The sequence below is a fragment of the Centroberyx affinis genome, unplaced genomic scaffold (genome assembly GCF_046629955.1).
Source record: "Centroberyx affinis isolate AG114_WGS23_722 - 3 ecotype Tasmania unplaced genomic scaffold, CSIRO-AGI_Caff_v1 ptg000755l_1, whole genome shotgun sequence".
Lineage (NCBI taxonomy): Eukaryota > Metazoa > Chordata > Actinopteri > Beryciformes > Berycidae > Centroberyx > Centroberyx affinis.
The window spans coordinates 376406-392265 of record NW_027279367.1 but is presented as its reverse complement, the minus strand read 5'-3'; the positions used below and the strand labels follow the sequence as shown (position 1 = coordinate 392265).

Sequence of the window (15860 nt, the reverse complement as noted above, 5' to 3'; positions counted from 1 at the left end):
AGTCTGAGCGGCTGGCTTTGTGCTCGGAGAATGAAGACAACTCCAATCTCTATAAAGACCCATCACGATAAACACCTCCACAGGCGCCCATCTCCACCGCACACAAATACCCCGATTGGCTCTTTCTGAGTGTAATCACAAGTGTGGAAGGCCCAGAATAGATGGTCAGAGAGAATGAGAGAGTGGAGGGAGAGCGCTTGAAGAGATTGGTGGGTGAAGAAAAGGAGAAATGAAGGGAAGCAAAAGGGGGGGGGAAGCGATGAATAGAGGCAAAGTTGCGATGCAGAGGAGAGAGAGAGAGAGAGAGAGGAGAGAAGGATATACAGGGGGAATGGGGAGATCATTCATTGACGGAAAGAGATGAATGGGAGTATATGGTCAAATGCTAGGAGGAATTGCGTGACTGAGCGATGAAAGGAAAAAGTGATGGAGAGATTGAGAGGGTGATGGATGAGTGTTTCCCCGGGTTCACTGACTATAGGCACTTTAGTCAGAGGTGCACGGGGGAGTTTTAATCCCTTTTGGAGCAATGGGACATGCACACACACACACACACACACACACACACACACACGGGTAAGGAGGTGGGGTGGGGGCATGTAGTGCAGAGTTTTAATCCTGTCCACCAAATAGAGCAGTGGGTATTTCATTAAAGGCCTGTTTCAGGGTGGCCAGCCCTAGAGAAATCCATATTTCATTACTTCTCATCCATCTCTCTGCCTTACCTCTACCTGTGTGTGTGTGTGTGTGGGTGTGTCTGTCCATACGTTCACATGTGTGCGTCCCTTCATGTGTGTGTGTGTGTGTGTGCTTTCTGAATCTCTCTGTCACTCTCCATATCATTTCTCCTCATGCAGCTCTTTCCATGTTTGATTCACGCAAAACGTCCTGCCTATTCTCGATAAAGCAGAGGTGTTAGCACTCACGTAAACGACGTTGACATAGTCGTCGTCAGACAAGGTCTCCAGCATCTCGCTGACAGAGGTCCTGATCAGTTTGAGAGTCAGGCCAGACACACTGCCACTCCTGCAAGAAAAAAGAAATAACCTCACATTATCTCACTGCAATCTGTCTGTTTCGGTTACCATCCACTGAGATTTTGCCCACTGTAATTAGGACTTCTCTGCCTTGGGAAATACATTATCTGACAACAGTAAAAACAAAAAAAAAGGCATGCCTCATAATCAGGGGAAATCATGACTGAGATAGGATAAGGCTACGGATCAATGGAAGATGAGGTTATCAAGGAACTCACGCGTCCACAAGGATTAGCATATCTTTGGGTGAGGCTGCTCCCTGGATGTACCTAGATAGACAGTAATCAATGAGAACACAAGTTAGACTGAGACACACACACACACACACACACACACACACACACACCCTGAACACCAGAGTTGCGGGAAAAACCAGTAGCATAACTATGACTTCCAGAATCACATTACTTTGAGATAACACATTACTTTCCAAGTGAGAAAAAACATTTTTTCAACACAATACTTTTCAGTCATATTTCTTCCAGAGAGTGTCTACACATCTACTAAAAGCCAGACTGCTGAATTCATTCTATCACCCATTTCCTCTTGTCATAAAACCCCATATCAAAGGAAGATGGCGGTTGTGGTGATGCTCTGATGTGGAAAGAGAATAGCATTTTTATCTTTTTATACTACTGTAAATTGGTTGATGTTGACATGCCTCATTTTCAACACAGACAATTCAAACGTGATGGGATGAACAATATCACACCATTACTCCCCATGAGAAAAGATTACTGAAGCATAACTTGTGACTCTGAGTAAGAGGCATATGTTTTGTAATACATTACTTTTTTAATGTAACTTATGACACTGATGGAATGTGATTCTGCTTGTATTTGTGTTTGTGCCAGTTCTCTCACCATGGCCTCCTGCGCACGTCATACAGGTCGATTTTACTGGGGGTCTTGCGAGCGTCCATCCAGGGAGAGGCTTTGGGAGAAGATTGAACATGTGTTGGTCATACGTTCTTACCAAGGTAAGTGAATAGAACACTAATTTCTACTTGAGCTTTGAAATTGGTTTGAGTCAATAACACTTTGAACACTGTGGCCTTCCGAAAAACCCCCCAAAAAAACAGCCAGTCATAATGCTGACTATCAGAAAAAAACGTGTTGATCTACACAACAATATGCAGCATCACATCCATAAGCCTGAGACAGCAGTGAGACTGTGTGGGTACATAAGGCCGCAGTTTCGGAGGCTGTGAGCAAGCCCTAAATTTATGTAATTATGACACTGGGCTTGTGTTGATGGAGTTTTTTTTTTTTTTTTTGACACCACCTACATTATAACATGTTTTATGCTAGTTAGAATTATTCATGAAGAGGTAAACAGCAGGAAAATAAGATGAAATATTCATCTGAGACGCAAAGTGTGGAGCACCAGATTCACCGGCTTTGACAATAATCACTGGCTTTCTATCTGTGTGCTATCAGTGAAGGGAGCCATGAAAGCCAGCCAGTTCGAGAGTGTGTGGCTGCCTACCATGCATGCTAAGAGGTATAAAATGGGAACACAGAGGATGAAACTCAGGGCCAATGAAAATTCATGAATATTAGACATAAACTTTTCCCATAAAGCAATATAGAGTCTATGATGACAGAGAATCTCATGAATAGAAATAGCTTGGCAGAGAAAACACTCACGATGGAGAGCAGCACTAGACTAATGCATTTAAAGATAGTATGACACTATCTGTGACACCACACACAAGATCAGTGCAACTCCTGCGATAGAGATTATTTATTGAGCTTATGTGGCCCGTGATGTGTGAACAAAGCAAACTCATGCATACATTCCCTAGCTGCTTGTAGTTATGATTAATAACCGCAGGCTGTATCTTAGGTTAAGAAGAATCGTAATCGACTGATGTGAGGACTTATGGACCTCAGATATGATAAGGAGAAAAAAACAACAAAAAACAACACGCTGCACCTGTGTGATATGACAGATACACAGACAAGCAATCACACAGAAAGCCAGATAATCCACTAGGGCTTTTCCTCTGTGTTTACGGTCAGGCTGTGTCAGATTTTTTTTTTTTTTACCTGGAAAGTAGCGAGCCAATCCTGTGGCACTACCAAACACCTGCCAGAGCAGAGTGGGGTCGTCTTCTCTGTTCTTCTTAAACACGTCCTCCAACGCCTCCGTCCAGTTCAGCTCATTCAGCACTATGGTGGCTAGACACACACACACACACACACACACACACACACAGAAAAAGGCATCCATATCATAGTGGAAAGATGAACATGTCTTGCATACACTGGAGTAAAAATATACGACAATCTGATATTACAGTAATAGATGTTGATTTTCCAAAGCTCTCTGTGTGTGTGTGTGTGTGTGTGTGTGTGTGTGTGTGTGTGTCCCAGCTTAACACATCCATTAAGATTCAGACAAAGGCCCACTCACTGTCATCCTGTTCACCCACTGGGACCCATGAGCAAATATTAGACCACCACACCCAGCAGTGCCGGGGTTTACAGTGTCAAGTATTGGATAAGACTATTCTGCCGAATAATGGTTTTTTGCACTGACAAAAAATTAAACTGTCTCAAATTTCACCAAGAACAGCTCTGATAACCCGTGTGTGTGTGTGTGTGTGTGTGTGTGTGTGTGTGTGTGTGTGTGTGTGTGCGTGTGTGTGTGATTGATGGTGTGTGTTGTGAGAGGCAACAGGCATTATGGATGTAATGACACAGCAGCCAGACAGCTCAGAGCCCAAGCCATCGTCACATCACACTCACTATGATGGATGGAGACACAACACATGCTGCCCCAACTCTATCCTCTGTGTGTGTCCATCTCTCTATCACTCCTCTCTTCTCTTTCCTTCCTTTCTTTCTGTCGCTCTTTCTTTCTTTCTTTCTTTCTTTCCTCATTCATTCATGTTTCATTCTGAATCTTTGTCTCCTTCTATGTGTATGGGTGTGCATGCATGTGTCTGTGTCTGTGTGTGTGTGTGTGTGTGTGTGTGTGTGTGTGTGATTAGTGTGTGATAGATTGGTATCCTGTATTGAGTGTGACGTGGCTCATTGATGTGCAAAGCAAACACTGTTCATTTGCATGCATGCCTCTAGAGGGGAGAGTTAATGAAGCCTCGGTTGCCAGGAGTGCATGTTTTTTTGTGTGCGCGTGTGTGTGTGCGTGTGTGTGTGTGCGCGCCTATGTGCATAGTAATGCATTTCCCTCATTAAGCGTAGAATTTTAAAAGGGAAAGGGAGGGAAAATAATGACACTGAAGCTCTTGTTAGATAATGAGAAAATTATAAACTGTGAATGTGTGATTTTTAAGTGATGAGTGGTGACATATTGAATAGACAGAGAGAAAGACACATAGATAGATAGATAGATAGATAGATAGATAGATAGATCTGTTCCCCTTTCCTAAGTTCATATATTATTATATTGGCATTTGATTTGGGAAAAATAAAATCCTCAAGAATCTTATAAAAAATGTACATGCAATAATGTACTGGACAGCTTTTGCTTGTTAATGTAATAAAACCAGAATTGTGAATTATCATTCATAGTTAAATTTGAAATTAAAATATTATTTATTGTTTGTTTGCAAAGTTGTTGTGGTGTAGTGGTATTTTATCGATGATAAGTTAATGTTAACAATATGTTATTGCTGTGTTTTATATTGGTTTTATCAGATCACATACACACTGTGCAGTAAGTTTTACATTGGTTCAATCGAGTACCTGCCCCTCTAAACGTCTCTGCATGGGCCTGTTTGTTAGTTAGCTTGGATGTGAACTTGGTACATCTGTATTGCTCACGGACAGCATTTGGCATCTTGTTTTTACCCTTCAGTGCTTCATAAAAAAAATATTTAAAAACTTCCAGAATAAAAACATATGTTGCTTTTTAATGGTAGCAAATGGTTTTTGAGTAGTCCTGAGTTAGTGATAATATTTAATAAGCTTAGCTCCACTGCTGTTGCATAAGGGAGAGAGTATTCTCTTGTCACCCATATTGCCACTGACACTAATGAATTCCCTGGCTGCAGTCGGCATGGCTTTGATGCCACACTGAATCTACACCCAGTGATGGCTTAATCTCCATGGGATATCAAGCATGCCATATAATTCACTAACAAATACACTGTGGATTAGCTTTTCTTGATTCAAACACTAAAGAGTACATTGTTTTTCACTTGTGCTTTAAAGAAAGGTAAGTAGACCTCCCATAAAAAGCATCCCTCATACAAAGTAGAAAAGAATGGGATGAACCGAAGCCAAAGTAAGGTTATACTACATAGCTCCAAGATGAAAATCTTACAAATCTCAAGGCATCATTACTGTGGGAAGGCTGGAGTAGATTCACATGCTCATACCTGATGGCCAAATGTTTCTCAAATCAAATCTGATATTGAACACTAAGGCCATGGCTAAAACATTGTCTCTGGTTATCTATGATTTGTGGCTGTTATTTCTTAATGAAAATCTGTAAAACCGGTCAATTTTAAGGCCCTACACACCCATCTAACACGAGACTACATGACACTTTTATAACTGATGTAAGATAAAGTTCAGGGTTTTTCATTCCTTATTTGTGGCATTCCTAGTGGTCAAAAAGGCTCCAAATGAACATATGGTGAAGGCATTATACAAGAGAATGTGGACTTCCAAGAGCTACAGTGACCTCTGTGTTCATCTAACTGAAATGCAGTTTATCACTACATTTAGTATATTTACAGCACTTTCTGCAGAACAACTTACAATGAGTGCAACAGAAGAAATTACAAGCAACCAAAACAAGTATGAGCAAAGTGCAAGGTAAATCAATAAAATAGAGAGAGAGATAGAAGATATATTTTTTTAGAAAGTAGAGTGAGTAGAGAGGGAATATCATGCAGTGGAGAGAGGGACGTGAGGTATTTCTTGAAAAGGTGAGTTTTCAGCCCAGGACAGAAGATGGGGAATGACTCTGCTGATCTGACTGGAGCGGGAAGGTCACTCTGCCATTAGGAAACCAGACGGGAGAAGAATGGAGGCCGGGCAGAGCGATGACCAGGCAGAACACACTGCACAGGCTGCTGTGTGTTGGGCCGGACCGTAGCCTGGAGCTGTGGAGCTGTGGATTCTTTCACGGCCTTGTACACCAAATCAAGGGCTTTTGAATTCAATACAAGCAGCCAGTGGAAGCAGTGTAGGAGGGGGGTGACATGGGAGAATTTGGGGAGATTGACGATGGGGCGGGCTGCAGCATTTTGGATGAATTGCAGGGGCCGGAGGGAGTGTTTTGGGAGGCAGGCTAGGAGAGAGTTGCATGCATCTTTTGGTAACTTTACAATGGTCTTATTCCAGTGTATTTACCTGTGTATTAACCTATGGAAAAGTATTGTAAGTACACAATATTACTGTGTAGGTACTTGATGAAAATATCCCTAATTATAATGTATTTACAGCAGTGTAACAACACCATTTGAATGGCTTAACTAAAACAGTGTTGTTACACTGTTGTAAGTACATAAAGTATTAGGAAGATTTACATGAAATACCTACTGCTGTCATGGCGGTGCCATTTTTACACCGGTGTTGCTTCCCTCCTCAACACCGGACATACTGGTTATACCGCCTTTTGCCCCTAGAGGGCAGTCTAACCGCTATTAAAGTCAGTCACGAAAACGAAAGTGAAAAAAAAAATTCTACAATTTGCTCCAAACTCACATGTAATGGTATTGGGGTGCCCCAGTGGCTCACCGAGTAGAGTGTGTACCGCATAAGGCTCAGTCCTTCCCGCAGCGACCCGGGTTCAAATCTGGCCTGCGGTCATTTGCTGCATACCATACCTTCCTGTCTCTCTCTCACACTGTCTCTATCAAAAATAAAGCATAAAATGCCTAAAAAAAAAAACTGGTGTGAAAAAATAATGGTGTGTGCAAACAGTAATGCTTTTTAATTGGAGATGTGTCAAATTGTACCAGACACACTGCTGTCACTGTAGGTAAGGACAACTAATGAATCTTATTCCTATCCTATTCCGCCAAAAACCACCATCATATTAATGATCAGTATGTGGTTAGTATGTCTGTTTATCATTTAGTAGCCTAACCTGAGCATGGAAGCTCTGAATATGTGCTTTTATTTTTTTTGATTACAAAATAACGGTGTTCCCTGTGTGGGGCTAATAATCCCTGTGTGTCGACTCTAAGAGCGTAGGAACCGTGACAACCCTAGTACCTACACAGTAATATTATGTACTTACAATACTTTTCCATAGGTTAATACACAAGTTGATACACAGGAATAAAGCCACTGTAAAGTAAAATGTTGACACCAAGAGACACCAAATACATGCATACTGATGGTTCCAAAATCAAAATCAGTTCTGATGCTGTAAAGACGTATAGAAGCCTAGCAAGATATTTTAAGGCTATATTTGCACGCAGCTGTGGCAGACCTGCTGTTGGGCCTCAACCCACTGGCTGAGAAACACCGTGCTATAGCCAGCATGATATCCTGAAGGTGAGGAATATCATATATACACTCTTCAAAATGAATTTTCTTAACGGGTGTCTGGCCTTGGGATGTCATACATATTGCATATATGAATTTCCAGCTGCCCAAAAAACCACGGGCTGAGTTAATGGACAAACACCATTGCATTCGACCATTTTCATGTTCACTCTCGCTCTCTGTCTCTCTCTCTCTCTCTCTCTCTCTCTCTCTCTCTCTCTCTCTCTCTCTCTCTCTCTCTCTCTCTCTCTCTTTCTCAGACACTCGCTGGATGAACAGATGTGGACACTGTGATCTTTCTGTCATATGAATGTCTGTTTGCTACCTTATACTGGTCTCACACACGTGACATACCGCTGCTGCCTATGGAAGGTGATTCCATAAACTTGCCTCCCACTTTACCCAGAAAATCCAATTTTCTCCAGCTGAGCATAGGCTATTCCTGGAACATTTATAGGGTTGAGATCAAATTGTCGAGTTGAAACCTCAATAACGCATGAATCTTCTGTCTCTTACTTTTTCTCCAGGCATACAAAATACATACTCCTGCATATGTGCGCATATTGCACACATATACACACACACGCCCACACACACACACACACACACACACACACACACACACACACACACACACACACACACACAAACCTATAGCTGCTCTCATCTCTTTCACATCAGACCTCAGCTCTGGATAGGTCCCAGCAGCTCTGTGTACCTATGCATACTCATTACAGGCTACCAATAAACAGCATCCTTGAGAGAGAGTGGGGGAGCGGGAGGAGTCATGGCACTCAGCCCAGCTTATGGCCAGAGAGGTGTCTAGGAAAAAAAATGACAAAGTCACTACGGGTTCAAACTCCTGCTAATAAACTGGGCTTGCAGTTGTACACATAACAGAGGCTGACAACACTGTGTGCCCATCACCTGCCCTTTTCTCTGGGGTCAGCGGAGAGGTGAAGTGTGTAACCTTGGGGCCAGACGGTTCCCCAGCAGGCTGAGGGCCATGCTGAAGGAGTCACTCCATCCTGCTTGCCTCAGAGTGACTGCTGACGCACCACATCCCACTGCACGCTAATTACTGCATATCTAAATACACACACACACACACAGACACACACACAGACAGACTCACACAGACACAGATATAAATACACATGCACAAGCACAGCAGCAGCAGGGTATCTTTGTGGTTAGCGAGACTGTCCTGTAATTGGACTCATGCTACATCCCAGCATGAACCATGTGTCCTGTTGAAGGATCCTTGAGCAAGGCACTGCACCCTTTACTGCTCATTCATTGTAAGTCGCTCTGGGTAAGAGCATCACCTAAAGGGCTAAAATGTAAAAATGTAAGAAAAGCAAGTCCTTTCAAATATAATGCATTATTCAGGCCGTGGTTAAGCTATTCGACAGACGATCCTTGAGTCAATGTCATTCAACGTGAGCTGGGCTAATGTCAGAGAGACTCCAGAGAATCAAATTATTCTGAACCACTCCAGGTAAATGTCACCACATGATGATGAAACAATCAGAAGTGTACTTTTACGACAAGGGCAAATCCACTCTATAACAGAATGCACACATGTTATTCATATGATCTTGGATCTAGATTCATGAACATTAACTACAAGTCCAAGTCCATAGTGCTACAAAAGCAACTGACATAAGGAGTGTACACAGGATCATTTAGTAGGCATAAGGTCACATATTCTATATATTTTTGTTTGTTTGTTGATTGTACTGTTTTTTAATATCACTTGGTTGTAAAAGTACAAAACATGTGCTATTAATTCATTGTTAATGGAGCAAGCAGCAGGTTTTATCTCATTGACATCACTGGTTCTTTGGTTTCCAGCTTTATGAGAGTTACTCATGATCACAACCAGGGTTGCAGCGGGGGTTAGACTTAGTTTAGCCAACTGTACAAACCAACATAAATCTTTATTATTTAAATTCACAGTATAATAAGCAGTATCAGCCATATTCTGCTGAAGTTACATGAAACGAAAGATCTTTTTAAGTAAATAAAACCTACATTAATACTATTATGAATATTGATATTTTTTATTTTATTTATCACTACATCACTGTTCAAAACTACTGATTTAACTCTCTCAGAAGGAATAGGCTGGATTTTCACTTCAGTGTATAAAAGATTTTCAAAACCTTTTTTGCAATTCAGAGGAATTGAAATTGCTACCTTGCCCTGCTCATGTTTGGAGGTTGTCTCAGACAAAGGCTGAGTGCCCACATCAATCCATTTCAGTTGGAGCAGCCACTGTCCATTCACATCCCAAGGACACATCGCTAGGCCAAGGGACATGTATAGTGCAGGAGCAAATCTTATTATATTGTAGCACTTTTTTTTAACCATGATACATACATACAGTTTTTTACGATTGCTTACACACTAAAATGAAAAATAACACACAGTTAGTGAAACCATTCACTGCATTCCATGTTTAAAACAATGCCTTGTACACTGCCCTGTGACATTTTACATGTATTTTGATTGGTCTACATAGGATTGAGGGTCGAGAACGTCAAGGAGGAAGGGGCCCCATATTCTCAGAGGAACAAGAGAGAGCTATTGTAAAGATGGTTTTGGCCAATAATGTGATACGCCTCAGAGAAATTCAAACAAACATCCTCAATGACCACACAGTTTTCAATAATGTCCATCAGGTCTCTCTATCAACACTGGGGCGAATCCATAAAAAACATCACATACAGATGAAACAACTCTACCGAGTGCCATTTGAAAGAAATTCTGAGAGAGTAAAAGACCTGCGTCATGAATATGTGGAGGTAAGTAATGTACACTTCAGTATTGTGCACTACACACAGAACCTGTTTACATGTAAATTTATAGTAGGCCTATATTGAACTACACAATGTTGTCTTTTTTTCAGAGAGTTTTGCAAATGGATGCTGATGCAATCCCGCATGAATTTATCTTCATAGATGAGGCTGGGTTTAACCTGACAAAAGTAAGAAGAAGAGGGAGAAATATCGTTGGCCACAGAGCTATTTTGAATGTCCCGGGCCAACGTGGTGGTAACATCACAATGTGCGCTGCAATCACGCAGAATGGGGTCCTCCACCGCCATGCCATCTTAGGTCCTTAAAACACGGCCCGCATACTCACATTTTTAGACAGACTACACAACATCGTCACAGCAGAAGACCAAATGGATGCAGAGCAGATGAGATACATTGTCATCTGGGACAATGCTCTGGTCCAAAACTGGTTTCATCAGCATCCACAATTTTCACCCACCATACTCTCCCTTCCTTAACCCCATTGAGGAGTTTTTTTCGGCATGGCGGTGGAAGGTTTACAATCTCCAGCCCTATGTCAGGATACCCCTCATTCAAGCCACGGAGGAGTCCTGCGACCAAATTGATGCAGGGTCTGTGCAAGGATGGATTCGCCATTCAAGAAGATTCTTCCCTCGCTGTCTTGCGAGAGATGACATAGCCTGTGATGTGGACGAAGTGCTATGGCCAGATCCAGCTTGGCGAAGAGATGATGCTTAGGGGTTTTTTTTTTTAATTCATGCTTTCTTTTTTTGTCTCAACAAATGTTTTTGCTGTGTTTATGTACTATATTCTATTTAGAATATGTTCTGTTCTGATTTTCAGTGCAAAATGCAACCTTTGGAAATGCACGGCTGTATTGACTGATTTTACAATGTGGAGAGAAATACATATTTTCATCAGTGTGCAGTACTGGTCTTGTGTGGTGTTTTTGGTCAGTATATTAATGTACTTTACTCTAACAATATCTCTGAAAAAATCAAACCCAGACTATATCATTAGAAAAGTAGAAATGTTAAAAGTGTTTCAGATTGAGCACAGCAGTGTGTAACTGGTTCAAACAGAATCAGATTGTATGAACCATGTGTGTGCCATACGGTGACAAAATTGGGTTTTTATTATTGTATAGTTTTGAATGAAGTGTTTCATTTTGCGAAAGATCTGAGGTGTTCTGCTACTTGTGTGTGTGGTTGTGTGAATTGTGTGTAGTTTTTTGACAAAATGAGCCCTGTTTTCAAAATCGTGCTTAAGCAATCGTAAAAAACTGTAACCAGGGGTAAATCTGCTGGGAACATATTCTCTAAACATTTCATAATGGCTTGGTGTGTGAGTTGTATCCATGGTTACCATTGTGGTTTTTGTGTGTATGTGTGTGTGTGTGTGTGTGTGTACTCACAGCCATCATAGATGTCAGTGGGGATGTGGACGGCCGTGTGGTTGTGATCAGTCAGCCGTTTAAATGACGGGTCCTCTTTAAAGTCTGGTCGGATCCTGTACTTTTTCACCTCTGTCTCATTTGCTTCCAGCTGGAATAAAAAAAAAAAACAAATACATATACTGTATATACATATATCAGTGAACAAGACAGCAGTGCTGACCATGCATTTAAGACTCATACAAAACCTCTTTATTCTATTTGCTAAAGCATCGCATATGAAGCACATGCAGGTTTATTTAAAAACGTAGCACCTAAACTACAGCGTGACTATAAATCCTCATCTTAGTCTATGATACCTTCACTCTGCACTTTTCACGCCCTCCCAGCTCGTCTAAGAAAATCTAATAGCATCATCAACTGTATGCTTGATAATATCTTGTTTTTTCCTCCCTTATTATCTTCACTTGGGAGGAATAACAGGAGGCACTTGTGGAGATTTATAACTCCTACTGTGCATTCACCAATTTACATCAATGAGAGAACTACAGACAGGGAGATATATGAAGAGAGGCAGGATGAGATATGGAGGAAAGAATGCGGGGTGGAGAGAGAGAGCGAGAGAGAGAGCAAGAGGGAGAGGGAGGGAGAGAGAGCGCAAACAGTTGCTTCCTAATAAAGCAACAGTGTAGCCAGCTCATACATCTCATCTGTCAATTAGAGGAGAAACATGGCAGAAACCTCTTCACCTGAGAGAGGGTGGGAGGAGGGATGACGGAGAGGAAGCTGCACAGGAAGAAAAGCCTGTAGAGGAGGCAAAAGTGGAGGGAGTGCAGCAAAAAGGCTGAGGCAAGATAGAAACGGAGCGGGGGGAAAAAATGGAGACATGAATGTAGTGAATAGGAGAAGGAAAATGCAGGAGAGGGGAAGTGAAAGGGACGGAAAGAGAGAGGGTGCTGTGTAGCGAGACCCCATTACTAGCCCATGTCTAAGTGTGACCTCTGTGTTTGCAGGGGCTTAAATGGAAGGAGAGGAAATGGGTGGAAGGAGAAAACACACTCACATTGTCCTTTGCGTTGTAGTAGCCAATGTCGTCATCCTGTAAACAAGTCACACGGAAACAAATACCATTTAGCAAAGAGAGAGTCTTGCCCAGAGAAGCGTAACATTTATGTAATGATGACATTTTCTAATGCAGGTAACTCCATTAGTTAATTTTTCTCCAATCGAATGAATACTGTATGAGTTACATATTCTAAGCTGAGTGTGCAGTGTGTTCCTCTTTACATCTGTGTCTACGTGTGTACAGTCATTTGCAATGTTCAAGGGATGCATTTCCCTGCCATGCAATATGCTAATTGATAGCTAAGACACACATATAACTGTCTCTGCAACAAGCGCTTTTTCCTGACCACCGCTTTACTGCGAATTTTAATTGTCTCCAACTGTGGTTCTTAGAAAGCAGAGGCCATCTGTAACAAATGAGAGGTATAATGTGCCATAACATATAATGCGCAATAAACCTATTTACTAATGGAGCTTTAATCACTACTAATGACATACAGATGCAAACAGATTGAACCTGTTCAGACACCGAAATTAATTCATGGCCTGCAAAACCAGACTGTGTCTATTCTGTGTGTGTGTGTGTGGGTGTGTGTGTATGTCTATGTGCATGTGTGCGCTCATTTACACACGCATGCATGAATGTTTGTGTGTGTGTGTGTGTGTGTGCGTGTGTGCGTGTGCGCGTGTGTGTGTGTCTACCCGTCTGTTACCTCAAACTCGTCTTTCCACTGATGCTCCATCTGGAAGTTCTCAGCAGCTGTGGCCAGTTTCTGGGGAGAGAAATATGGCAGGGATTTAGACTGGAAACTACACAAGGTACGCCTCCTTCACAGCTTCAGTCTAATTATAGAAAACCTGAGAAAAAGTGAATACGTTAAAAAGCACGGTGGAGACCATCCCGGAGACAGAGAAATGATTATGGTCTCACTTGCAGAGCTCAAACCACAGGGCTATCATGGTCTTATAGTGCTGTCCACTAAAGGCCACACCACAGAGTGTCATTATGTCAGAATGAAAAGGTTGTGCTGTAGGAGAGGAGAACAGTGTGTGTGTGTGTGTGTGTGTGAGAGAGAGAGAGAGAGAGAGAGAGAGAGAGAGAGTGATAAGGAAAGATAGGAGGGAGGAAGAGGGAATCCTTCGGTCAGCAGTGCAAGGAACGGCAAATCACTGAATAAAGTCAAGAGGAAAAGGATTAAGGGGCTGTCAGTCAAACTGGAGACTACTAAATAACAGGGGATATAAAATGTAAGTCCCCTCACCTTTGCTGTGCACATCTCCCTGACATACACACATACACGTGCACACACACACACACTTAGAGAAAGACAGAGAGACAGAAAGAGAAAGAGAGAGATAAAAAGTAGTAGTAGCACTTCATTAATCCTACTCTGGGAAATTTCTTTAACACAGAAACATCACAGGCTACAGTGCTAGACACAGTACCAAACACTAACAGAGCTTACACAAACCAAACAGCATACATATGCACAGTCATCCATGTCTATACTAAGCAGACACGTCAGGCACCAATCCATTACGATCATTCCACAATGTCATCGCACAGGGAACAAATGGCTGTTTGAACCTCTCCATAGACATTTTGGGAAGTAGCCTATAAACAGACAACTGAAACAGCTCCTGTGTTGAATCAGTACGTGATCTGCGCTGTCCAGGATACTCTATATCTGTATATCTGAAATACTCTGTACAGTACATTTAGTGTTTCAACATTACATCCAATAGTTGCAGTGGCTTTCTTTATGATCTTTCCCAGTTTGTTGTCATTAGTTTTCTTTCTAGCAAATGAGGGCAAAACTGGGAACACTAACAAGAACACAATGATAGATCGAGGGAGAGAGAAAGAGAGAGAGAGAGAGAGAGAGAGAGAGAGCAGCAGGACAGCAGAAAATATTTCCCATTTTCTCATCTCACTGTTGTTGTGTGAGCCCGTTTATCCTGATTTGAATATTATTAGAGTGTATAAATTTTTTTTTACATCTAGCTCGAGAGGTGGGGAAAAAGATGAGGGGCTTCGAGTAAAAGAACAGAGAGATCACAAGAGAGACAGCACAAGCAAAAAAAAACAAAAAAAAACAAGCTCTAATATACAAGGCTGTGTATGTGTTCGCCACAGCAAATCCCCGGCTCCACACAGATCAAATCTCCGCCTGGCCTGGCCCTGCCCCGCTCCGACGGTACAGTCTGGGTAGAGAGATCCCCATTGAGGCAGGGATCTGCTCTGGGCAACCTTAAATAAACCCACCTGTCTGACACAATGTCTTCCTTCACAACAGCAAGGTTACAACAGCCTCCAGGATACTCACTCCTGCAACTGGAGATGATAGAGGAATGCAGTATACGGCTGAATCGCCTACTGATAATGAGATCTGTGAGATTGTGAATGTAGGAATGTATAACACCAGGTATGTTCTTGCACTGGATTTGTGAATGAGAAATAATTGGATAGGGTGCTTGTAGTAAATGTCATTCTGTACTTTTTGTTATACTGCGTGTGTGTGTGTGTGTGTGTGCGTGCTTTCTGCAGTAGTTCCATTCTCGATCAACAATCCCATCCCTTTGGCCTCAAGTCCTGGGCTCCATTCCAGACCTGTCTCCACCTCCTCTGCACTGGCTGTCAGCAGCTAAATATACCCCCTATAACCACACACACACTCACACACACACACAGAGAGAGACACACACACACACACACACACACACACACACACACACACACACACACAACAGTGATCATAAAGAGATCTGAGTCATTAAGCATTTAAGACTAGCCACCGTCATTAAGCCTATTTCAGTGCTCAGTCAGGAGAATCACTTCGGAAGCCGTAACCATTAACAAAGCATTACAATTCCTTGATTCATCTGAGAACATCAAAATATCAAGTACGTCATTATAACTCTTCCCCCTGAAAATCATCTGATTTGGATCCATGTAATTCCGACGGATATTAGCCTTCTTGTTATCCACTTACAAGGCTCTCCGCACAGTCGCTCGAGGACAGTGGATCCATTCTGCTTGAAATCATGTGCTGTGTCATGCAAGTGTGCTCCAACAAGATTTAACCCT

At 42.0% G+C, this 15860-nt stretch overlaps 1 protein-coding gene across 1 annotated transcript in view; it reads right to left on the bottom strand.

Annotated features, from left to right (window-relative positions):
* The window catches only part of LOC139644564 (voltage-dependent calcium channel subunit alpha-2/delta-1), a 57490-nt gene that overhangs the window by 23715 nt on the left and 17915 nt on the right, over positions 1 to 15860 (bottom strand). Inside the window, exons 4-10 of the mRNA XM_071519971.1 lie at positions 13486 to 13545; positions 12771 to 12806; positions 11729 to 11858; positions 3089 to 3220; positions 1901 to 1970; positions 1256 to 1306; positions 927 to 1026 (exon numbers count right to left, since the gene is read on the bottom strand). Of these exons, the coding sequence (XP_071376072.1) occupies positions 927 to 1026; positions 1256 to 1306; positions 1901 to 1970; positions 3089 to 3220; positions 11729 to 11858; positions 12771 to 12806; positions 13486 to 13545 (579 nt within the window). The remainder of the gene's footprint in view (positions 1 to 926; positions 1027 to 1255; positions 1307 to 1900; positions 1971 to 3088; positions 3221 to 11728; positions 11859 to 12770; positions 12807 to 13485; positions 13546 to 15860) is intronic.